Source organism: Pipistrellus hanaki (assembly GCF_964339955.1).
Source record: "Pipistrellus hanaki genome assembly, chromosome: 16".
NCBI classification, from domain to species: domain Eukaryota; kingdom Metazoa; phylum Chordata; class Mammalia; order Chiroptera; family Vespertilionidae; genus Pipistrellus; species Pipistrellus hanaki.
In genome coordinates this window covers 95,430-119,249 of record NC_140518.1, presented here as the reverse complement: position 1 = coordinate 119,249, position 23,820 = coordinate 95,430, and the positions used below count along the sequence as shown (strand labels likewise).

The following is a 23,820-nucleotide window of genomic DNA, read 5'->3' as shown; positions in this document are numbered from 1 at the left end:
TCAAACCCCAAAAGATACGAAATATAAAATGAGTTTACTGAGAAGAGCTTCAAGACAAAATGCTCAACGGGTTAAACCACCACATGGACACCGCTGAGGAGAGCAAGGACGGGAAGACCTGCAGACACTGTCGGAGGAACAGGTGGGAAGCATGTCGGCAAAGTCGGGAGAAGGGACCTGTGTGCCCCAGGATCCGGAGTGCGGACCGTGCAGGCGCCCACACTTGGGAGGCAGCCGTCCTGGACGCAGAAGCCCTGCGGCCACCCCGACAGGCTCGCCCCTGGGTGCACGGCACCGTAGTGCGAGCTGCTGTGCACACAGCGGTGCCCTGCTGCCCGAATCCCGGCAGCCGTGGAGTCAAGAGGCTGGACACGCTCGCTCTCGTGCTGAGGACACGACTCCACGTGGCAGAAATGAGCGCCTAACGGATTCAAGCGAGAGAACAAAGCCGTCGGTAGGGCGGGCTCTCCAGCCTGTGCTGGTTTTCCAGTCTTGGCACAGACATCGGGGGCTGATGGCTCTTTGTTGTGGGGACAGTCCTGTGTGCTGCAAGGAGTTCAGCAAACCCCTTTCCAGGTGTGACGACAGACTCTCCTGTGGACGGACAGCAGCAGCAGGAAAGGTCTCAGGCGAGGAGGAACGCGGCACCAGGAGGCACCACATTTAGGGAAAAGCTCTTTGGGATTTGTTTTCCTGGCCTGGGTGGGGCTAATGGGAGGGGTGGAGTCCTAGGACTGGGAGGCTGAACACGCAGCCATACAACCTCAGCTCCTGCCCAGTGCCTACAGCAACCAGTCCATTCCAGGAGTGGGCAGGAGCTGCCAGCCTCCCTAATTCTTGCTCCATTTCCAACTGAGACCAACCAGAGGAAACCAGATGTGCTCCCCTCCCACCACAGCCCCTGGCAGGCCCCTGAGCTCCTTGCCCTCTGCTGCCCAATGCCCTGCCACCAAGCGCTGAGCACAGCCGTTCTCATGGGGTGGTCTGTTTACTTCCACCCGTCTCCTGAGGTCAAGTGCAGTAGCTGCACCCCAGGGTGCTCACGTTGACAGATGAGCTCACATACACCCAGACCAGCCCAGATGGCAGTGCCCACACGCAGGCACTCCAGGTGGTGACCATTCTCAGAAGACAGTGTGTGTGCTCTAAAAAAAAAAAAATCACTAAAAAAATAAAAGTACATCTTTAAAAAAAAATCACTAAAAAAAATGTACAGCTCTAAACAAAAAAAAAATTACACGTGTGGGCACGTGTCAGGTGCCTGGTGAAGGTGTGGATTCTACCCAATCAGAACATCACCCGCCCCTCTGCCCCGCAGCCAGGTGAAGGTCTCCCACCCGGTCTGCTACTCCCATCTGCGGGGTCCACATGGCCACGTGGCTGTCCTTCCCGACTGCCCCCGATCCCAGTCACCTGCAGGACTCCATGCAGCTGTGGGCCTGTCAGCTGAAGTGGAGGAAGTCCCGGCCCTCCTGCAGGTGCAGCGACCTCAGGTTGTCCTCAAATGCACCTCCAGTAAGGTCCTGTGGGAGGGAATGGTAAGTCGCGGGAATCGGCCTGGCGGTGCCCACGAGCCCTCCTCCTGCTGTTACTACTGGGCGCTGCTACAGGTATTTAAACGAAAACCACTCTGACTCTCATCACTGAAGTTCTAGCTCTCTCTGAAATCAATAAAAATATATTTTAAAAACAAATGAAAACCACTCCCCTTGGAAAACACCTGTAACTTCCAAATTCTGTCCACTTGCTGTCCATGCTCAAACCCCCTCTTCTGTTCTGTTCCCACGCTGCTCCTGAGATGTTATAGGAAAACTGGGCTCCGCCTGGCGTGTGGCCCAGGGGTCATGGGCAAGGCTGACAGCCCTGGGCATGCAGAGGGGCCAATGGAAGGAAGGTCTGCTCCTGACGGGGAGGGCCTCCTGAACAAGACGCCAGTGCAGTTGGACGCTTCCATCAATTGACAGCCCATTAAGAGCATGAAAAGGCCAGCATGGCTCAGTGCTTGAGCATTGACCTATGAACCAAGAGGTCAAGGAACTAGCTTTGGGCATCCTCTGGTCTGGCCACTTGTGGGCACCGTCTAGTGACGTGGGTGACATGGCACTCCCAGCACTCAGCCTGCAGGGACGGTAAATGGGCATCAAGGATGCCCGCCCAGCACAGCCTGTGACACAGACCAGGGCATATGTACCGAGGTTGCCCTGTAGAGGGAAGCTGTGACCATTCCAGCCCCACCTAGAGTGCCGATCCAGGGCGTGTCCCAGCCCATGTGCCCACAGCCCAGCACTCACCAGCTTCACGCAGATGACGAAGGGTGGGCGGGCAGCTCGGAAGTGCAGGATGGGCACCCGGGGCTTGGGCCTTTCCTGAGAGACAAGAGGGCGTGGGCGTTGCTCCTTCTGCCACCTGAGCCCCATACCACTCCTGACGCACAGCGCAGGCTAGACTAGGGACCCACCCACCCCTGCCACAGCCACCTCAGAGTCGCCACAGAACCCATCCAGGTGGGCGATGGGAGACCTGGACCTGTGAGCAGGGCTCTCCAGTGAAAAGATGGGGTGGGCACAGGTCACTCTGGGGTCCCAATCCCCCAAGAGTCAGGGCTGTGTCTGCAGCCGCCTGGGCCCAGGATGGCGTCCTAGAGGTGGGCCAGGCGTGGTGTGGCTACCCGTGCAGGACCCAGCCGCAGCCCAGGGTGCCAGGGGCCTCCACACCTGAGAGTCCTCGTAGCAGTAAAAGCCCTTCTTGATCTTGTTCTCGTCTATGTCACAAAAGGCAACCACCTGGGGAGGACACAGGACGCCAGCCTTGGACAGTGCTGCCGGGGGTGAGGAGGGCGCAGGGGATGGGGGTACCAAGCAAGGGGGGCGCCCACCTTGTGCCGCGACCCTGCTGTAAGGCTGCGGTAGAGCCGGCGGCCTTGCTTGCCGGCATTCCAGATGGTGAAGGTTGCCCAGTGTGGCAAAGCCCGCTCTTCCAGGAAGCGGACACGGTGGGTCCAGATGGTGGTCCTGTGGAGGGAGGCTGTGACCCTTCCAGCTCCACCAAGCCTGCCAGGCCCCCCGGTACATATGCCCTGTTCTGCTTCACCTGGGGCAGTGGCTTGGTGGGCGTTCAGGGGGTTACTTAGTGCTGACTCCCTAATCCTAGCCACTTAGCACCTCATTTCAGAAAGAAATGCACAAACTACACACACTCCGAGCCAATTATACAGCATGCAGGCCTGGCCACACAGCACGCAGCTTTGCCAACATCCAAGAAAATGAAAGAGCCCGGCTGGCCTGGTTCACTGGTTGTCGGCCTATGGACCAGGAGGCCAGGGTTCGATTCCCGGTCAGGGCACAAGCCCAGGTTGTGGGCTCGATCCCCAGTGAGGGGCATGCAGGAGGCGGCTGATCAATGATCCTCTTTCACCACTGACGTTTCTCTCCCTTCCTCTCTGAAATCAATAAATATATACTTTTTAAAAAAATGAAAAGTTTCTAAGGACAGAACAGTGGACCTCATGCAAGTGAATTCTAGAGAATGTACGGTGTCCTGAGCAAGAAGTCACTTTTAACACTTGAACTCTTTCAAGTCAGGAATGCGGGTGAGACAGCTCAGTGTCAGAAGGCACCGAGTGGGGCCCTTGATCCCGCATGTCTGGGTTGGGCAGAAACAGAAGGTGCCCTGGCGTCCCTGTTAGTCGGGGGGCACCCTGGCTTTTGTCTTCCCCACTGTGGGCGAGCAGGTGAGATGGGGCTGCAGACAAGGGGCCTCGCCACTTCTGGGACTTGAATGGTTTCTTTCTAACCAGCTCGTTTCCCCCCATTTGAGGTACATGCTGAATGAGATGCCCACCAGAATGCCCCCAGTTTCGTGGACATTTACAAGGATATGAAATGGCCCAGACCAGGTCTCTGAGCAGCTCAGTGCTGCCAACCAGACACGGCTCAGAGCGGGGGGGATCGGGTGTTGTAAGCCCGCATGGGACGGCACCAGCCCTGGGGCCGGCAGGAAGGCTGCCCTGAGGGAGGGACAGAGCCAAATGGCTCAGAGAAAGACGGGCATTAAACGACCTCGTGTCTCTGGAATCGTCTTAGGGTCTCTGTCTCAAAGTACCACACGGGGTGAGCTGACAAGATTGAGAATCTGCCATGGATACACATCCTGCCCTGGGCCCATTCCTCTTCCAGAGCTGTTTTCACACTCCTGCCCTTCCCACCCCTGCCTGCTGGGGCCAGTGTCCTCACCTGAGGGCGGGCAGTGCAGGGCCAGTGCACTTTCCCCAAACCCGCAGATGAGCACTTCCAGAACTTTATGGAAAGGAAGGGAAGTGTCATGGCCAGCCTGCCCTGGGCACAGCAGGCCCGAGTCAATGGGAGGCAGAAATGCCGAGGGGACAAGAGCTCTGAAAAAACGAGCAGAATGCTACCATTTATGTAACATCTCAAAGCAGTTAAGGGTATCGAATAGAGAGAAATCAGTGAAAACCGTTAAATGATATAAGTGCTGACCATTCTGAATTTAAAATAAAAAGGACCAGAACTGGCGCCCACTCAAAAAAGAGCTTTTGGGGAGAGAGTCTGAAGGAATCCAGCTCTTGACAAACCTCAGGGCATAATTAAGCCCATTACTCTGGGAGGTTTCCCACTCACAGGGCAAAGACTTTAATCCGTACAGAAACTAACATGAGCTCACTTCTTTCGTGTTGTGGGTGGCAAAGCCTCTTGCTGCAAAATGGGGGTTGGGGGGGAGAGGTCCCAAAATAAAAGTCAAGTATGGCACGCCAACAGGACGAGGATGTGTGTGGCACAGCACTGCGGCCTGGCCCCGCCCCAAGCAGCAGCCACACCTTGGACTGTGGTCACTGCCAGATGTTTTTAAATTTTAAAGAAGTATAACTTACACAGTCAAGTGCATGGACCTTAAGTGGTATTTTCTTTCTTTCTGAAATCGGTTAGAATATATCAGTAAACCCATTTAGCTTGATTTTCCCTTATGGAAAGTTTCAAAATTACAGATCTAATTTTAAAAAAAATATATTTTATTGGTTTTTGTACAGAGAGGAAGGGAGATAGAAACATCAATGAGAGTCAGTCATCGATCAGCTGCCTCTTGCACATCCCCTACTGGGGATATGCCCGTAACCAAGGTACATGCCCTGGACCGGAATCGAACCCGGGGCCCTTCAGTCCCCAAGCCGATGCTCTATCCATTGAGCCAAACTGGTCCCGGCTACAGATCTAATTTTTAATTATTACACTTTAAATATCTCTTGGGTCTATAACGATGTCTCCTCCTTCATTCCAAATATATTGGTAACCTATATTTTCTCTTAAAAATCACCCTTGCTAGAGATATGTCAATTTTATTGACTTTTTTTGGGGATTGACTGTCTTTTTAGTTTTGTTTTTTAAATTGATTTTTAGGGAGAAGGGAGAAACATCTAAGTGAGCGAGAAGCAGCGTGCCCCAACTGGGAATCAAACCACCACCCTTTGGTGTAGGTACAATGAACCAACCAACCGAGCCACAAGGGGCAAGGCTGTGCACTTAAATTTCACTTTCCTTCACTGTTCATTCTCTTTTCCTGTTGATTTTGAGTTTACTTCGCTATTACGTAAGTTTTAAAGGTGGAGACTCAAATGATTGCTTAGTATCTTATAAGCTTTAGAAACCATAAAACGTTATGAAAAACTCTGCTTTAGCTAAATACCACAAATATTTTAATTTTCCATCAAATTGAAAATTTTGTGATTTCCTTTGTGATTTTTTCCCCTTGATTGCTCAATTTCCAAGTATTTTGGCTTTTCAAAATAGCTTAATAATTCCTAATTTAATTCTGTGTGGATATGAAACAGATCCTGCACGATTTCAATTTGAAATTTATCCACATTTGCTTATTTATCCAAAGCATTGCCTGTCCTGCCCTTCAGAAGATGCACACTCTGCAGCAGGGTGTCGTGCTCCCCCTGGAACTGGCAGGTTGGGTCCAGCTGGCTGATAGAGCTGCTCGTCTTCGGCCTCCAGACAGACGCCCCATTTCTACCCGTGACTGAGACAGGCTCAGAAACTCCCGCTCTCTGTGGGCTTGTCTGCTTCTCCCTGGATATCGGAGAGGTTCTGCTTCGTGCAGTCTGAAGCTGTGACTAGGGAGATCATACCAGGGCTGTGCCCTAAGAGGGTGCAAATCACACCTGCACTGGGTCAGGTTCAAGCCCAACGGTGCGTCCCTGAAGCTACGGTGTCAAACACTGACGTCACCAGGACGAGGGTCAGGGCCTGCCAGTGTGCGTTCTCCCGTTGAGCAGCGCCTCCAGTCAATGGGGAACCCACACACACACACGCACAGTTGGCATCCCGCCTGCGTGGCCGTGATGTGGCGCCCGTGACCTCAGTGTAAGTGGACACCACACCTCCCAGGACAGAGTCCCAGCAAGAAGCCACGTAACTGTCTGACGGGTCCCACACCCTCCAGGGGAAGGACAGCGGCTCGACTTCCAGAAACTCGAGTGGGGGTCCCTGCCTCACGCTCTGGGTGTGGAGGGCCCCTGACGACTGACCTGTCGAGTCCCCAAAAGTGAGATGACAATGAGGAATCGAGGGACACACCTTGCCATGTGAGGAAATGTGACACACAAGCATGTAAGTGACAGACGGAACAGAGTTCGACCTAAAGAGACACACTCCTCCTCCTTCCACCACCTGGGCCTGCACCCCTCCCGCCCGTCCGTCTGCCCGTCCCTGCAGCCGGCCTCCCTCGCTCTCTGGTGCAGAGGCTCAGGCGGCCTCGGAGCTGGGGGCGTGGACTGTGCCTGAAGGGGGAGGAGGAGGAGGGGAGGGGCTGCTCCCCGTGATGCCCAAGCAGGGGTGTGGCTCAACCACTGCCCACCGAAGCCTCCCCTCGGTTGGGGTAAAGGGAGGGTGCCCTAGCCCCCTGCAGCCACGGCAGTGTGCAAGGCCCACTTCGTGCGCGTGAATTCCCCTCGGTTCATCTCACACTGGACTCTGGGCCGCAGCCGCCCGGGTTCACAGCACCCCCCTGCCCGCCCTGCGGGGCCGCGTACTCGAGCACGGAGTGCGTGGCGGCACCGGGGTGGTAGCGGTAGAGGAGCAGGCTCTGGTCCAGCCGTCGGACGCCACCGCCCTGGCGGAGGTGGTTGTAGAAGAGCAGCAGGTCCTCGGGCACGCCCTGCGGAGAGGCGCTGCTCACCCCACAGCACTGTCCCTGCTCCCCCTCGCCCCCCCCCCCCCCCGGCATCCGGTCCTCAGGCCTCGAGGCGGGAGGCTGCAGGGCTGCGGGCGCTCGGCCCACCTGGGTCCCTGAGGCCACGGCCTGCTGACGACACGCCCAGCCGCCCCAGCCCGAGGCATCGCCGGGCAAGAGTGACCACAGGAAGCTCTTTAAAGCGAGGAGGAGCGAGAGGAGGAGTGTGGCAGCCTGGCCAGGGGGACAGACACCCCACCTCCCCGCCACACATCTCCCAGCTGACCCTCAGTCCTTTGGGGCAGGCACTGGGCTCTGACACATTCTCCTGTCTTGTGAGGCAGGTCCACCTCCCGAGTCTGGGCATGCTGCGGAAGGGGCACCCCTCCATCTGCCCGCCGGGCCTGTGCCCCTGCAGGCCAGCCTAGGGCTGCACACCTCTGTGCTGACCAGGGGGCCGGGTGGGCTCCCTCCCTTTCTAAGTTCCAAAGGGGAAACCGAGAGCATCCACGGGGTCAGAGGTCAGCATCCTCTCTGGGTGGTGCCTGCGGGGCCCGTGGCAGAGCATGAGCTCCTCCCACTCGTGTGGATTTGGGAGAAACGGCAGCGTGGACTGTGCCCGACGCCCTGGAACTGAGACTGGCCTGCCTCCCGGAGAGACGGGCCCGGTGACCCGCGTGCCACTGGCATGGCGGGGCCGGGCAGAGGGAGCGCAGCGGGCTGGTCCTGGGCCCCGGCAGGCATGGCAGGGGCTGGGCAGCCCCGGGGCCCTGGCTTTTAGACCTGAGAACAGCCCTGACCCTGTGGAGCATGGCTGTGACTGTGAGAGACTACCCAGCGACCGGAGGAGGGTCGAAGGTCAGCGGTGAGGGGAACAGGAAGGGGGGATTGCTGGGGGAAGGCAGAGAGATGCTGCACAGGACCAGGGAGGGGCAGTCCCCTGGCCCCCATCAGTCAGTGAACTGTCAGCCCAGAGCCAGGACTGTGGCCAAGGTCCCAGGGCGGGTGGTGGAGTCTGGCCTGAGTCACTGTCTCCAGACCCCCAGGAACCCTGTTCCCAGAACCCCTGCCAGTCCTACACCCATCCCTCCCCGCTCCAGTGTGGCTGCCTCCCACAGGACTGCCTCCTCCCCCTCCCCACCACCCACATCCCAGCTTCCCACAACAGGATGAGGTAACCGGGGCCTGGGCCAGGGCAGGTGTGACACCCTCAGCCTCACACAGAAATCCCTTGCTTGTGGCAAAACAAACACGGTGCCGGGCCCAACTGCCCCCTGGAGCTCAGCAGAGCAGCAGAGTGCTGGGGCTGTCTCAGAGGCGCCTCCCTGACCCCTGATCCCCGGACTAGGTCGTGGCGCCTACAAGCGGTGGGGGTGGGGGGGTGGGGGGTGGGGTGGGGTGGGGTGGTCCCAGTCTGGGGAATGACAGCACCAACCCCAACCCCAACCCCAGAGGAGGGCTCCACGGGGGACCCACTTACCTGCCCGCCCTCGTCGAACGGGCCCACGTGAGAAAACCACGCTCGCGAGCAGAACCAGGTGGGCATCACCACTGTTGGGCCATTGGAGGTGAAGACCTAGAACAGTTAACATGGGCAGTGTCACTGCGCCTGCACCTCAGCCCCCACTGGCTTCAGGGGGGACAGACTGCTCTGCACGTCCCTCCTCTGCAGGGGCAGGCTCGTGGGAGATCGAATGTCCAGCCCCCGGCGCAGGGCAGAGGGCAGGAGCCGGGCATGGAGGCGGGGCCCAGCCCACCCCAGGTTCTGCTCCCGGTGATGCTCAGTGTGTGTAAGGAGCCTCCCCTGCGTCTGACCAATGGCATTGCTTGTCTGAGTATCACAGGAAACAGATGAAATAGCGTAAAAGGACAGATGATGACAGGAGTTTAGATGAAATGGACAAATTCCTAGAAAGACAAACCATCAAAGGGACTCGAAGAAACAAAAATCCTACGTAAATCGGTACAAGAGCCTGGACAGATGTGCCTACGCTGGGTCCTGCCGAGGCTGCCTGCTGGGTCCTCCTCACTGGCCCTCCAGGGCACACATTTTCAGAGAAAAGGAAGGGACTCCGGGGCGGAGCCCAGGTCCCTGCACACACCGTGGCCCTTATACAGGAGGCTTGCTGGGCTCTGCTTTCATCTCCAAACCCATCTCTGCAGCTTCCCACGGAGGGAGGGAGGGACGCGGGAGGGGAGGGGGGTGCACACAGCGGATGAAAGCGACCACAGTCTCCCACATCTACAGCTCCACAGTCCGTCTCCAGATCTCACTTAATCGCCCGGAGCACAGCACTGTAATTTCTCAGGGCTGCTTCTTCCCAGGCCTTTCTTACAGCAGCATATTCTCTCGGTCTCAATGACCCCCACCCCCAATCCTACCTGTACAAGACAGAACAGTTTCCAAAGCATTTTGTAATGCTTTCCTCAAACAAAAGAAGAGCAGAGAACAAAGAGGGAACGGGAGAAGTGGCCTGTTCTGTCCCAGGCATTTCTCAACCTCCTGCCTCCCTCCAAGCTTCCAGGGGGGATGCCGGAGCCCAGGGCTGTCTCTCTGCTCCCCGCTGGCCCCTTTCCCACGGACGGGCACCCACGTCCAGATCCAGCACACACCCAGCACCACCCGACACAAGCTCCCTCCACACCTGAGGTTCTCTTAAGGGCGACCGGAGCGAAAGAATAACAATGGAACAAAAAGCAAAGAAAGCACTTTTGGAGGTGAGCTCGTTCAGCCCCGTCAGAGGACAAACTGGCTGCCCCGGTGGCTCCTTTCAAGCTTTTGTGTTGTGTTTCAGGAGGTTCGCTGCTTGTCCAGCTCCTGCCTCCCAGCTGCCCCGTCGTACGCTCAGGTGCAGCCGAGCACCCGGAGGAGCCAGCTCTGCCGCAGCCGGGCCTGCGCAGCTGGAATGAGACAAACCCGGACCGAGACCTCCCCACTTACTTCAGGAGTCCTGCAGCCACAGCCCCGACCGGACCGCTGACTCTGCTGCTGCTTTCCTCACCCAAAGGCATTTTTCCATTTATTTTCACAGAGAGTGGACACCAATGAAATTTTATGTACAAGGCAGGCAGAACAACCTGCCAACCACGGGTCTACCTGGTAAGGGGTGGGCTTTTGGCTTCCATTTGAATGAAAACTGTTTGATTACTGAGCCTGGAACAGGTCAGCACCCCCTCCTAACTCCCCCACTGTTGGAGTCTGTGGGTAAATGAGGTGCAGAAATAGCCCCAGAATCTCAGGATTCTTGGAATCCAAATGAAATAGGACCAAGAGGCATAAATGCTTTTTACATTGCTTGTTTCCATTCTTTCATGTTTAGGTCAATAATGGGAAACTGAACCTGTAGCTCAGATGACGACTCAGGAGGACTCGAGCTCCACGCAGGCCCAGCAGAGGGCACTCTCGGCTGCGAGGAGGAACGGGAGAAGTGGCCTGTTGGAAGTTCAGTGGAAATGAGTCGTGTAAACTGGAAGAACCATATCACTTGGTAACCCCAGGTAACCCCAGGCCCCAGGCCAATCACAGACAGAGGGGCACAAGGCCCAGCCAGCAGCTCCCTTTTCCTGGGTCAGCTTCCCCCTTGGTGGAGCCGGGCAGTGGGCTTCGCTCCGGCTGCCCCCCCACTTGTCACCAAAGCCACGCCCTTCCCTCCATGAGACTGTTGAGACTTTCTAATCCTTCTCATCGATTTTGGCCTCCTCTTCTCTCTCAAGCTGTCACTCCGTTTGTGTCACGACCTAAAAAATCAGATGCTCCAGATTCTTAGAACGTGGCCAACAAGGACTCCCAAGCGAGGCCTGCGGCCCAGGCGCGTTCTGGGAACCCGGAGTTTGGGCTCCCCCTGGTTTACGCCAACAGAAGGTGCACTTCGCAAAAGTGAACTGTGTGTAGTTCTCAAACCTTAAAAGTCTACCCCAAGATGTGTCAGATGCAGAGCAAACGGGAACAAGCTCCCTATGCCGCCGGCAAACTGGCCGGGCCCGAGGAAGGCGCAGGAGGACGCGGCAGACGCGGGAACTGCTTTCAGGAGGAGAAAGCACGGCTGCAGGCTGCACACACGCTCGCTGTTTATTCACAAAGGAGCAGCCCGGAGTCAGAGGTGCGAGCAGAGAAATTCACAGGCCTCATTAGCTGTCTCTGCAGGAAGTGATATGGTTCTTCCAGTTTACATGACTCATTTCCAGATTTCGGGGGCTTATTATCCTTATTTCTAAATGCTCATTTGTTGGAAGACTATCTTTAGATAGATAACAAGTTCTCCAGATTTCTGACATTTAACACCCACATAGCAACAAGCATAAACTTTGATGTGAAATCCAAAACCTATGGCTTCTGGACTTAATGAAGGCACGGCCATTAGAGTACGTTTTCTTTCTCAGCAGCGTTTGGGGAAGCTGGGAAGCACTCTATCGCACCAGGTTCGTGTGGACCTGCACCACACACTCCGCCTATGACACTCGCATAACAGAGCGAAGACAACGGCACAGCTGCACCAGGTCAGAGCACGTCAGGGTTTAAATCATAAATGCCAATTGGTTAGAATTAGGTAAAAACCACTGAGCTCCAAGGAGACACTTTTTAGGAAAAGACACATGGAGATCAAAGAAGAGTGAGATGTCCTGGTTTTACATGAAACAGCGAGTTCCAGCCATCGTGCTATGGACACTGCCAGACTGTGGGACCACTGCGGGACGTCACCCATGCACGCTGCAAGGTGCCATAGAGCAGCTGGCCTGAGGCTCTGTGTGTTGTGCTTAAACCCTTACATTTTACGGAAGTAAAACAGAGTCACAGAGGTCACCCAGCTGATGGAAGGCCTGGGGCCTTGAGGGCGGCAACCCAGCCCACGGCACCCGCTCCATTCTGATTGGCAACGCCCAACGGGATGGAGACACCAGTGCCCTCTCAGCAGGCCCCCTACTGATGGACCTGCAGTGTGGCTCAGCCCTCGACCTCAGGTCCAGGACATCGGAGAGACCTTCCGGGGCCAGCCTGTCTCCCCACCATCACCGCTGCTGACCCCAAGGTGAACTGGCCTCTAGCCTCCACCCTGTTGGCACCGTGCCCCCTCAAGAGCATCCTCTCAAACTTCCCTTCTCTCCTGGGTCCTCCTCGGCATCTGATCACCGTGGCCAGCACGTTCGTCAGGCAGTCTAGGCCAGGTGACCAGTCCTATGAGGTGAAGCACCGGGTCCAGAGCCCTAGGAAAGCCCCAGGCGGAGTCTGAGCCCAGCCTGGCCCACGTGGGCTGGGAGCCTTCGTGGTGGAGCTGCCCTGCCGTCTGCAAGGACGTGCAGCCAGGTCGAGGAGCACAAGGGTGTCTAGGCTGTAACCTGGAGCCCACGTGGCAGCCCTAACCCCCAAGGGGACTGTACGTAGCAGGTGACTGTAAGGTAGGGCCCCATCCCAAGGTGTTCTCACGGGAAGAGGAAAGTGCTGGAGTGAGCAGAGGGGATGATGTGGCCTGTGAACACGGAAGGACCCACTTGGTGGCACTCGCCTGATGAAATTCTGGATTTCTGTAACTAACGGCTGAGAAATGACTTCAGAAATACTTCAATTTATCTTGAGACACTTCAGACTCTAAGCTCCCAGCCTGCTAAAGAAGACACCACGACGAGCACTAGACGTCACTGTTTATGGTGCTGGATAGGGAAGGCTTCCTGTTCGTCCTCAGCCCAGACCTGTATTTCTGGCTGAGAAGGTGCCTGCTGCCTTTACATCACACCCTCTGTGCTCAGTTACAGTTTTCGCCCGAGCCTCGTTCTACCAGAAAATCAAACAGGTCAGAAGTCCGACTCGGCAGCTTCATCCCTGAGTGACCTGCCAGCCCGCCCACTCTGGCAGCACCGAGTGCTGGATGACCACAGACCTGGCAGCTCTTACAGGTCTCCTGTGCTCCTTTGTTCAGAAAAACAGAACAAGAACCGTGTGTGCATGTCCTGAGGGTGCGAGCACCACGGGCCCATGGGCCTGTGTGCCTGCAGCCCTCCCCCCTCTCGGCAGAGAGAGGGCCAGGGCGCTGGTGCTGGCACCAAGGCACGCTCCCATCATCGTGACTCAGAGAGGAGCGCTAATCTAAGGAGGAAATTATCATACAAGTCATCCCTTTCACCAAGTGGCAAAATTCAGTTTAGAAAAAGAGCATTTTTCACATGGCAGGGTCACGGGAACCGCTGTGTGAGCTACATGCTAGCATCGGCCCCACCCCACGGGCAGGGGTACCTTTCCAGGCTCCTGGGGGTGGGGTGGCTGCCCTCTCCCGTCAGCCTACCCCGGTGAACCCACACCCCTCACAGGTGGTTTCCAGTTTGATTTCAACTCAGGCCTCTGCAGCTCACAGCAAGCTCTGACCCCCCGCAGGGCAGCCCCACCCAGATGCTGCACCTCAGCTTCCAGCCCCAGTCCCCACAGTGTGTCCATCTGACACCACCCTCCACCTGCCTAAAGCTTGGCCCTGCCCAGCCACACCCCTGCGCTCCATCCAGTCCCCCTCTGGGCTGCTCTGCCAAGCTCCCAGGCTCCTGCCCTCTGGCTCCTCTGAAATGCTTCCCCTTCCCCAGTGAGCGCTGGCTCACCCTGGGGGTGGGCAAACAGGTGCTAACGGTGAGCCGAGCCCGGCTCCCACCATAAGCGGCGTGCTCTCCAGGGTGTGTGGCCCACTCCCAGCCTCGGCAGCAAGTACCTGAGTGAGCAGCTGCTCAGGCGTCAGCTGGTTGATCCAGCGCGTGTACCGCTCCGTGGAGTTAGGGGGCTCTCTCCTCACTTGGCAGCCTATGATCTGTGAAGCGGAAGAGAGTCTCTGAGTTCCTGGGTGCACACACCTGTGTGTCTACCTCTCACCTGGCACCAGCTGGCACCTCTGGGCTGAGTTAGGGGGAGCTTCTGGGAACAAGACCCTGCTGCTCTGCCCACAGCCCTGTGCGCGCGAGGCGCCTGTGTCCTCCCGGGTGACGGCACACAGGGGCCGCACACAGGGTGTCCCCCTCTGCGAGGCTTCCGGCTCCAGGGCAGAGGCCGTGTGCTCACTACAAGGCATGCTCTGGCTCCTCTGTAGCCGGTGATGGTGCTGTCCTCGCTCCTGCTCCACGTGGAGCTGCAAAGACAGAGGTGCCCAGCATCCCCCTCGAGGCAGGTTGTTCTGCTGCCTGTTTGTACATAAAGTTTTATTGGTGCACTGAGCATGTGAGGGGGGAGCAGGATGTTCACGAGCTTGCTGCTCGTCCTGAGCTCCTTGGGAACTCGCTGACCTCGGAAACGTCCCAGGAAGGGTCTATCTGTCCCCAAAGCCGCCCACACAGGCGGGAAATGCTCAGGATGCTGCCCTCCTTGGCACCGGGCCCCTGCACCCCTGCTCTGGCCCCACAGCGATCTCTGCTCGGGAAGGTCCAGGACGGCTGGACAAGTGCCACAGTGGGCATCAGACTGTGCAGCACCACTGGTGGAAGCTGCCACAGGGCCTTGCGTTCACAGTGAAGTGGTTTTCTTGTAACCAGCTTTCAGAAAACAGTGGCCAAGGGCAAGCATACACTTAGCATTCATTTCATTCTTTCTGAACTAAATATATGACAGAGTCGACAAAACCACCAATCAGCAGCTGCAAATTAAGATTTTTTAGGTCACGATTAAAAAAAAAAAATCCAACCCCACAGGGACGAGCTCTCTGAAGCTGCTTTGTTCTGATGCAGCCAGTTGGTGAGGACATCCCTGTCTCCACTGAGAACCTGCAAGGCAGGCGCAGGCCCCACAGAGGCGCCAGCTGCCGGCGGGAGCATTCGTAGGAGGAGGCAGAGTTCCTCCTGAGCGTGAACTTGAGAAGGCGAGCACGAAAAGCTTAACCTTGAACTTTGTAAAAAAGCAGACCAGGGTAGTGTAAGAGCATGAGGAACAGACGCAGTCTGCCTTTTTCTAAATTCCTTGCGTGTCCCAAGACATCGTGGTTCATCTGAGTCTTGCCTGCAGGGCTGTGCAAAATAATTTCACGTTTGATTGTTTTCAGTATGAAAATGAAAAAGGCAGACAGTATCTGAAAGCAGCTTGCTCTCGAGAGCACCCACACGGATGCCAGGGCCTGTAGCCGCTTCCACGTGGGCCAGTTTCAATGCTAGGGACTGCTGTGTGGCAGTCACTCGGAAGGAAGGCACGGCAGCTCACCCAGCTGCTCAAACACAGCGCCCTCCTCGTGGGGCGGGGCCGTGCCTGTGGCAGGGCCACCCGGTTAGCATGGACGGGCAGAAGCAGTGAGCTTGGCCGTCTGTGCAATTTAAACTCTGGAAAAGCTGGGCTGCTCCTCTGGAGTCGTGCCACCTGCCGTCCCGTCACACCTGTCAGACCAGAGAAACGTCTGCACCCCTGCCCCGCACTGCCCCGTAGACAACCTGTGAGCAGAAGTCCACCCAGGACTCTTCCCACTCCTCCTCCTCTTCCCAGCAAAGGAGCGAGACCACAGCCTCTTGCTGTGCATCTGCTCTCTCCTTTCACGTCACTGGGAAATCTCGCCAACATTGATGGAGGTCAGCCTACTGACCCCACGGAGGAATCCAATGATGCCTGATGACCAGGACCTGAAGGTTGCAGGTCCAACCCACTGTCCAGAGCTGGATGACATTTCCACGTGGCTCCTAGGACCATGGTCGGCAAACTGTGGCTCTCGAGCCACATGCGGCTCTTTGGCCCCTTGAGTATGGCTCTTCCACATACTGGGCCCTGTAAACCCTGTCCAACAGATGGGCCCGGGCGGTGTAGGTGCACACGGGCGGGCACAGCGTGGGGCAGGGCACCACAGGGATAGAGTGACTGCATGGGGCTGCGTCCTGCAGGCGGAGTCCAGGCCTCCAGGCAGAAGGGGCTGGCAGGGCCACGCAGGGAAAGCTGTGAAGAACACGCCTGTGTCCCCACAGAGCCTGAGGCAGAGCAGCACGTGAGGCCAGGGCAGTGAGTGCCTTCATGCCCAGGACCCGTTCTTTCCAGGCCGGGCGGTGGGATGGGAGTGCGGGGGAAGCACGTGTCAGGCCCGGGTCGGATGCCCTCCACAGTGAGAGGACCAGCATAATCAGCGAGGAGCACGAGAGGGATGTCTGAGGACTAGAGGGGGCCTCGGCCACCTCTCCACACAGGGCTCCTATAGGGAGATGAGAAGGGGCCCCCCGAGTGCAGGAAGATGGTCCTGGAGAGGCCTGACTCTGGGGCCGACAGGGAAGCTGCTCTGAAGAGAACACAACTGAGTTAGCGCTGGGAGAGGGACTGCTAAGCACTGTGGTGACACAGGAAGCTCTCAGCCTGTGGGCACAGCTTCAAAGATGCTGATTCAAACAAAACAGAACAAAAATCCAGAGGCCCTTTGTACCCCCCAGAAGGCAGCAAGAGCCACCCAAAAGGAAAACACCTGCAGGGTCTGCAGACGCTCACAGACGCCCGGGAGGGCAGTGCCACTGTAGCCCGGCCTCACCCAGGAGGACTCTGAGCAGAAAGAAAGGCGGGTGCTCAGTGAGCACAGCTGACCCGGCTCCAGGGGTTTTGCTCAAGGCCATGATTTGCATGTGTCTCAGGAGAGCCACCCTGGCAAGAGCCTGCTTCTGTGTACGGTGGGGCCTCACTCCTACAGGCAGCATGACACCCTCACACACCTCTGAACGTGCCAGATAAAATACTCGCAGGCCACATGAATTATTTTTCAAATTGTGCCCTTGTTTTAACAATTACTGTCACAATCTTCCCATTTCCCCCAAGACACCACCAGGGGTATCATAAACACTGCTTGTGAGAATTTTCACGTTAGGTGGTTGTGTGTGAACTTCTTGTGATTTTAGCCAAATGAATTATTTGAATATTTGAATAAGCAGGTCTCTCCTCAACAAGAAAAATAAACAGATAAAAGAAAAAAGCTGTGATGACAATCTCCTCAGAGGCAGTGAAAACAGAGAACCAGAGGTCAGCACTCACGCTTGTTGGGTGCCCGACGGCGGCTTCGAGCTGCAGCCTCACCCTCTGCGGCATCATCACATCGTCCTGCAAGGAGGAGCCCACGTTAACTCACGGGAAGCCACAGACATGAAAGGAAGAGGCAGGCAGCCCACAGCAAAGCGGGCAACAGACCAGACAGGCAGTTCAGACCCGGCCCAGTGGACGGCACTGACCCAGCCACAGCCTGCAACTCTCGCGTGCTGCACAGGGGACGGGCGAGCTGGCCGCATGGGCGAGCTGGCCGTGGCGGGCAGCCCGGGAGGGAGGACTGCAGAGGGACACTGTGCTGAGTTACAGGTCACGGTGGGGCAGGGGAGTGAGCAGTTAAAACACAGTGCCAAGCTTTTCCACCCTGTTCTGAACCAAGAACATGACTGGCTCAAGTCTGTGCTCCTGAGACCTCAAGTTAAAAAGAAGGAAATCACCACAGAAACTAGAAAATCGGAATAATACTAGGATGCCATGTTCAGAAGCTATAGGACCTTTCCAGCGATCCTGAGAAAACCAAACTTATTTACATTCTTCATAGTCTTACTTCAAATGAACCCTGAGAGCAACACAATCTCCCACTGTCCAACCGACGCCCACCCCAGAGCATCCCGTCTCCGCAGCAGGTCCGGTCACAGCTCCCGCCATCTCCGACGCCTCTCCCCCCATCTTCCCCTGGGACCAAGCAGGCCAGGTGTATAACCTTCTCTTCCTCTCTCTCTGGCCCTAAATGCTAAAGGGCATCTTTCAAGGACCTCTGACAGCGGGCAGTGGTTGTGTACCTTCCTCTGCCCTCCTCGGTCTGTGGGTGGTGGCGACTCTGCTGACACCCATTTGCCTGCTTTACTTAGGTGACTCCTGGATTTGAAAGCCCCACCCTTCTAATCTAGGCCCCAGATTTTCCAACACTTCTCTACCTGGACGTCACCTCAATTAGGACTTTTTTCTTTCCCTTCACTGGAAAAAAGAAAGTTACGGCAGAGACCCTGTTGGGGAGAGGATGACTTGAGCCTCTCTTCTACTTCCAAGACGGAACCAAGCTCTTCAAGCTGGTCTCTCCGTACTGGGGAGATCGAAAGATCCCTCGAAGATGAGATGGTCCGATCCAGCACCAACCACCTGTGACCCAGAGCTGAACTTGAGAAGGAAAACAGCACCTGACCCCCTTCCCGGGGAATGCTCAGAAGACTGGGAGCTCCGTACCCCAGACTCGAGGAAGGAGTGCAAGCGTTCTTCAAATGGCTTCAAAGTTCCCACAGAGAAAACCCCTCACGGAGTGTGCACTACAGATGCAATCACGTGTTCTTTTTTCACCAATCATAATCATCTGTCATGTTATTAAACGTTTTTCATAAAAGTTAATTCCCTCACATGGACCTTCACTGTTACTCCACTGGCCTGCACTGCCGTTTCTCATTTCCCATCCTAACAGCAAACACTGAAGCTCTTTGTACGTAAATCTCTCGCCGAGACTGGTTTGGCTCAGTGGATAGAGCGTTGGCCTGCAGACTGAAAGGTCCCGGGTTCGATTCCGGTCAAGGGCATGTACCTGGGTTGTGGGCACATCCCCAGTAGGGGGTGTGCAAGAGGCAGCTGGTTGATGATTTTCTCTCATCGATGTTTCTAACTCTCTATCCCTCTCTCTTCCTCTCTGTAAAAAATCAATAAAATATATTAAAAAAAAAAATCTCTCTTGGAATTTCAGAGGCGCCTACAGGAGGGGTCCAGGGCATAAATGTTTTGCAGTTCTTGAGACACAATGCAAAATGATGCCATCGACAGTACCCAATCACACCTTCCAAGTCCCAAGTACCTACAACTTTAAAAAACTCTGTTAACTGGTCTTTCAGCATCTCACTAATTTGTGTTTCATTGCAAATGATTTAAACTTTTTTTAAAGCCTGTCATTTGCACGTCCACGTCTGTGAAGTCCCTACGCCAGTCCTTTCCTATGTGTCTTCGAACGTATTTCTTTGTATTTGCTCATCAACTTGCATGAACTATTTATTCTCAAGGTTATTAATCTTTTTAGTATTATATTTGTCCACATCTTTCCAGTTTATCTTCATTTTTCTTTAGATGGTGCTCTGCTATGCCATTTTGCTTTTTTACGTAATCCTATTTATAAAAACTTAACTCATTAAGTGCTATGATAATTAAACAGCAAAAACCTATCTACCTTAAAAGTTCTGATTATAATACATTAGAAGTGACTGCCAAGAACCACACTAAAATGTAAGATTACTAATTATTCAACATATATATATGTGTATCTTTTAGCAATAAAACAAAGAGTTACTCACCGAATCCAAAAAGCACAGGTAAGATCCTGAGCTCTGTGCTATTGCTTGGTTTTTAGAATATCCGACTGTTTAAAAAGAAAACAAAAGCTTTTTTATGATTCAATCTTTGGTGGTACATTTGCGCTACCAAGAGGGGATCAGGTTAGCCTTCGGAGGAGGGGAGGGAGAAAACCAGGCTCCATGTTTAGCGGCTGATACAGTAAGCACGATGCTAACCCACAAATGGCCACCAGCACTGGGGCCGTGTGGGAGCTCCAGGCTGCCCGGGGCAGGTAAGCTCTGCCAGTGTCTGCAGGAACTGCTGTTGGGCTGAGGAGAAAGCACCAGCCGGAACGGCTTCTGAGCAGGGAATGCTGTGCAGAAATTAACGCTGAGCAAGCTCAGTCTGGGTGCCAAGGGCGGGGCAGATTGGAGGAGGTATCGAGTCCCAAAAAAGGGGCTGAGGAGACTTCAAGGGGCACAACGACCACTCTCCCTAGAGAAGAGGTTGCTGACGCCTGAGTCGTGTTAACTGGACAGTTACAGATCTGATGTCGCCAAGAAAAGTGACACAAAGCAACACAGATGTGTGCAAAGTTAACACACTAGATCCCTCTGGTACTCAAAACCTAGACAACCTGGAGAAGGTTGCAGGTGCCCAGGGGACACGAGCAAAGTGTTTCTGGCCACACCCAAGGCACTTCCAGGTTCACTCCTATCGGGAGAGCACCTCTCCAGGTGGAGAGAGAGGGCAGGCCCCTCCTGTCAGCTGCTCTGGAGCACCAAAGTCAGCCAGCTGCAACAGAGAAGTGGGGACAATTAACAGCCATCCACCCTCACTCTGGTCATCAAAGGCTGACCCAGGGCAGTGCTGTTTTCACACAGGGTAGCAGCTTAATTTCTAGCTTTAATCCCAGAGCTTAGCCAACCCAAGCCAGTCAGCAGAAGGGTCCCAGATTTCAACAAAATACAGGATAACAAGGCAGAGGCAGGCAGAGTGAGGGGCTCCTGATTGGGGATGGATTAGCAGCCATCACCAAAACAGCTGTGGCTAAATCTCCGTCGTCACTGCAAAGCGAGGCAAGCTCAGAGAAAGACCTCATGGGAACCAAAATCAAAGAGCAGCACGTGGAAACTGGAAAACAGGAAGATACTTTCCACAATCACGTTTAAGTTACGAGTTCTGTTAAAAAGTTGCTTATTAGGGGAAAATCAAACCCAAGCTTTTGGGTGATGAAGGAAAACGCGGCTCACTAAGGACCTGGAAGTTTCCCACAATGAATCTTCTGTTTGGCAAAGACAAGGAATCTGCTTTAATATTATTGCCTTGAAGAAAGTCAAATGTTTGTGCCAGGGCCTGATGTTTGGGGAGGCCCGGCCCTTTGTGAGGGGAGCCAGTTGTCATGGTCACAGCAGAAAAAACTCAGGCTACAGTGTATGGCATCACATTCCTTACTCCTGGAGAGCGGAGGGTGGGATTGTGTTTTATTTTTATTTTAGCAAGTGATCATATTATTAAGAAACGTTTCTACTGTGATAGAAAATGACAATAAATGAATCTTAATCCAGTTAAAATAACCCAGGAATCCTGAAAATAGATACTCTGAGTATGTTATCCAATATTTCCTATTTAAGAAAATATTATTATAGGAAAAGATGTCCTTTCAGACATAATCAAATTAACTCCATTTTGTTACATGTAATATGGGATCTGCCTTACCCAATTTCAAAAAGACAGCAGCATGACTCCATTTTTTTCACAATATTACAAATTCTTTTGTTATTAGAATACATTCAAATGTGATATAGCTCTAGTTATATCTAATCAATAAAAAGTATTTTATGAAAGGAAAAACATTTTTATTTATTGATTTTTTTTTTTTTTTTTAAGAGAGAGGGATGCATTGTTTTATTGCTCCACTTGTTTATGCACTCATTGGTTGATTCTTGTACGTGCCTTGACCGGGAGTCGAACCTGCAACCTTGGTATATCGGGGGACACTCTAACCAACTTAGTAAGTGGTCAACTCAAATGTTACTCAGGATGCTTTTCAACAGGATTTGAAAAACACAGAACTACCTACGTATATGTTGATAAAAAACCATCATTGCAGCTAAATAATAAGATAAGCGTACGGTAACTGACCTCCTCTGGGAGAAGGGGAATCGTGCCCTCCGATTACCACGAGGATACCAGAGCCTTCTAGCTTCACTTTCCATTTTTCAATGATAGCCATAGACTTGTCCTGAAAGCAAGAAGGCATTGGAAACTCCCATCAGAGCAGTCCAACGTGACTCACATGGGGGACTCACCAATGGGAGGCTCATACGTACCTTACTGGCGTCGTTAAAAACCGAGAGCTCCAGGGAGCCTTCGAAGTCCTGCTGCAAAACAGACCTCAAGCACTCGTCCAACCAGGGCTCAGCATTGTGGACGGGGAGGATCACAGACTGGAATCCAGAGAAATACGTTATCAAACAGTGTGAACACTGAACACACTCATTTCCCGCAGGACCAGGCGTTACAAAATAACCCAAACCAGGCTTCAAGGGAAAGAATGTGCGGACACACACAGTGTCTATGCCTTCTCTCCAAGCTCTTCAATTTCGGGCTCCAGGAGATGTATTTCATGTTACATGTCCCTCAATTCGTCTTTGAAAAGGAAATAAAAATCTAAAAGGCTTAAAAAATGTCCCCAATTCATGGGCAAATTCATGTTTCCAATCACTTGGCCAGAAACACCATCACTGTGGTTGAAACAAGCCTCTGTGCATCTTTCAGCCTCGTCATGAAAATAACCGAGTGGGACTTTTCTGTGTGGGATGCTCGTGTTCGGTAAAGCATGATGTTGGAAAAGCAACAAAGAAACTGTTTTAAGAACCCCCTCCGCATGCTTCATCCGGCCTGGAGGGGACTCCCGCCCGCTCCCTCAGCTCTACTCAGTTCAGCAGCTGGTCGTGTCCTTTTCTCCGAGAGAACAGAAAAAACAAGAATTTCTAAGTGTACGGAACCGACTTCCGGTTAACGGTGCACATCACCCATTGCGCCACGGAGACCGCCCAGGTGCGCACGCGCGGAGGCGCAGACACCCGCGCCCACGCGCACGCGGAGGGGTGTGTTACAGGGAAAACCTCCGGGCGGAGGCGCAGACACCCGCGCCCACGCCCACGCGGAGGGGTGTGTTACAGGGAAAACCTCCGGGCGGAAACGGCTCCGCAAGGCTCCGAGAGAGACAACCATGTGTGTTCTCCCGGGGCTCTGACCCAGCGCGTGTCAACCACAAAGCAGTTCCGTGCACTGATGCGTTTACTTCACTCTGGGGAATTATTTCCTCCAAGAAAAGGAAAAAAGAACGGGTCTACCAGACAAAGCACCACGGGATAAGCTGTCACAGGGCCGGACTCGGTGCGTCCGCGCCCCGACCCCCCTCCCCACCCCAGACAAGCCCAGGAGAGGGGGACCAGCCCGGACACGGAGGGGGAGGGAGGGGACGAAGGGGACGGGACCGGGGCGGCGCGGCCACCTACCACTTGAGCCCGCATGGCCTCCTCCTCCGGGCGCCCCGCCCTCCGAGCCCTCGAACGCCCCGCCCACGTCGGCCTACAGCGCGTGCGCGGGAGGCGGGGCCGACGTAGAGCCACCTCCTAGAGGCGCAGAGAGACGCCAATCAGGCGGCGGGCGTCGTGGGGGGGCGTGGCCTAGAGCGGCGGAGAGCCGGCGGTCCGGCTTTGGCCGTGGGGCCTCTGTTGCCCGGGCTCCGCGCTCATCCGCCCCTGGGCCCCCGGAGCCCGCCCTCACCGGAGGGGCTGCCGCCGCCCAAGTCCTCGGGGGTTCAGGGGTCACCGAAGCACGTGGGTGGTGAGGGAGGCGCACGGTTACGGATGGTTACGACCTAAAATCCGAACCTTGGCGGGCGGGGCGGGTGTCCTCGGGGGAAAGGGTGTGCGGTGGGTGAGGAGGCCGGTGACTTGCCTCCGCGCCGTCTCACCGGAGTGGGGCACCCACAGGCGGGGCGAAGGGAAGGGGAGCCGAGGAAGGCGCCCTGCGGTTAAAGCCCTCCCTCCCACGCCGCCCCGCGCCCTGCGGTGCCTCCCCCACTCCCCCCCATCCCCGTCCCCCGGGTCCCCCTGTTCCCCCCCTCCGTCCCCCTTCCCCTCCCCCCGGTCCCCCTGTCTCCGCCCCCCGGGTCCCCCTGTCCTCCCCCCTTCCCCGTCTCCCCGGGTCCCCCTGTCCCCGTCCCCCCGGGTCCCCCTGTCCTCCCCCTTCCCCCCTCCGTCTCCCCGGGTCGCCCTGTTCCCCGTCCCCCCGGGTCCTGGGGCCTCGTTGCCTGGGGAGCTGGCCCCGCGGTGGACAGCGCTCTGGGCGGGAGCCAGGTGGTTCGGCGCCAGCACGCGCGG

At 55.3% G+C, this 23,820-nt stretch overlaps 1 protein-coding gene across 8 annotated transcripts; it reads right to left on the bottom strand.

Annotated features, from left to right (window-relative positions):
- Positions 1-15: 15 nt before the first annotated feature.
- On the bottom strand, positions 16-23,016 carry B3GNTL1 (UDP-GlcNAc:betaGal beta-1,3-N-acetylglucosaminyltransferase like 1). 8 transcript variants are annotated; one of them, XR_014792976.1, is made up of 14 exons: positions 22,951-23,016; positions 21,757-21,873; positions 21,569-21,668; positions 19,444-19,508; positions 17,132-17,197; positions 13,875-13,970; positions 8,669-8,764; positions 7,049-7,173; positions 2,876-3,011; positions 2,715-2,783; positions 2,292-2,366; positions 1,414-1,523; positions 1,045-1,145; positions 16-594 (listed from the first exon to the last, which is right to left on the bottom strand). XR_014792976.1 is itself a non-coding variant. In XM_084862053.1 (13 exons), the coding sequence occupies exons 1-12, from the start codon at positions 22,963-22,965 to the stop codon at positions 1,443-1,445; spliced, it is 1,041 nt and encodes a 346-aa protein (XP_084718179.1). In that variant the 5' UTR covers positions 22,966-23,016; the 3' UTR covers positions 16-594; positions 1,414-1,442. The 8 variants fall into 8 exon arrangements, 5 of the variants coding, with proteins under 5 accessions (XP_084718179.1, XP_084718180.1, XP_084718181.1 ...); XR_014792977.1 differs by having other exon boundaries at positions 16-591; XR_014792978.1 differs by having other exon boundaries at positions 16-421.
- Between the last annotated feature and the right edge of the window lie 804 nt (positions 23,017-23,820).

Coding starts and splice junctions, on each gene's coding strand:
- B3GNTL1 (XM_084862053.1), bottom strand. Junction 13,971..17,131: donor CCGTCGGGCACCCAACAAGC/GTGAGTGCTGAC, acceptor TCCGCTTCACAG/ATCATAGGCTGCCAAGTGAG. Junction 1,524..2,291: donor TCGTCATCTGCGTGAAGCTG/GTGAGTGCTGGG, acceptor TCCCTCCCACAG/GACCTTACTGGAGGTGCATT.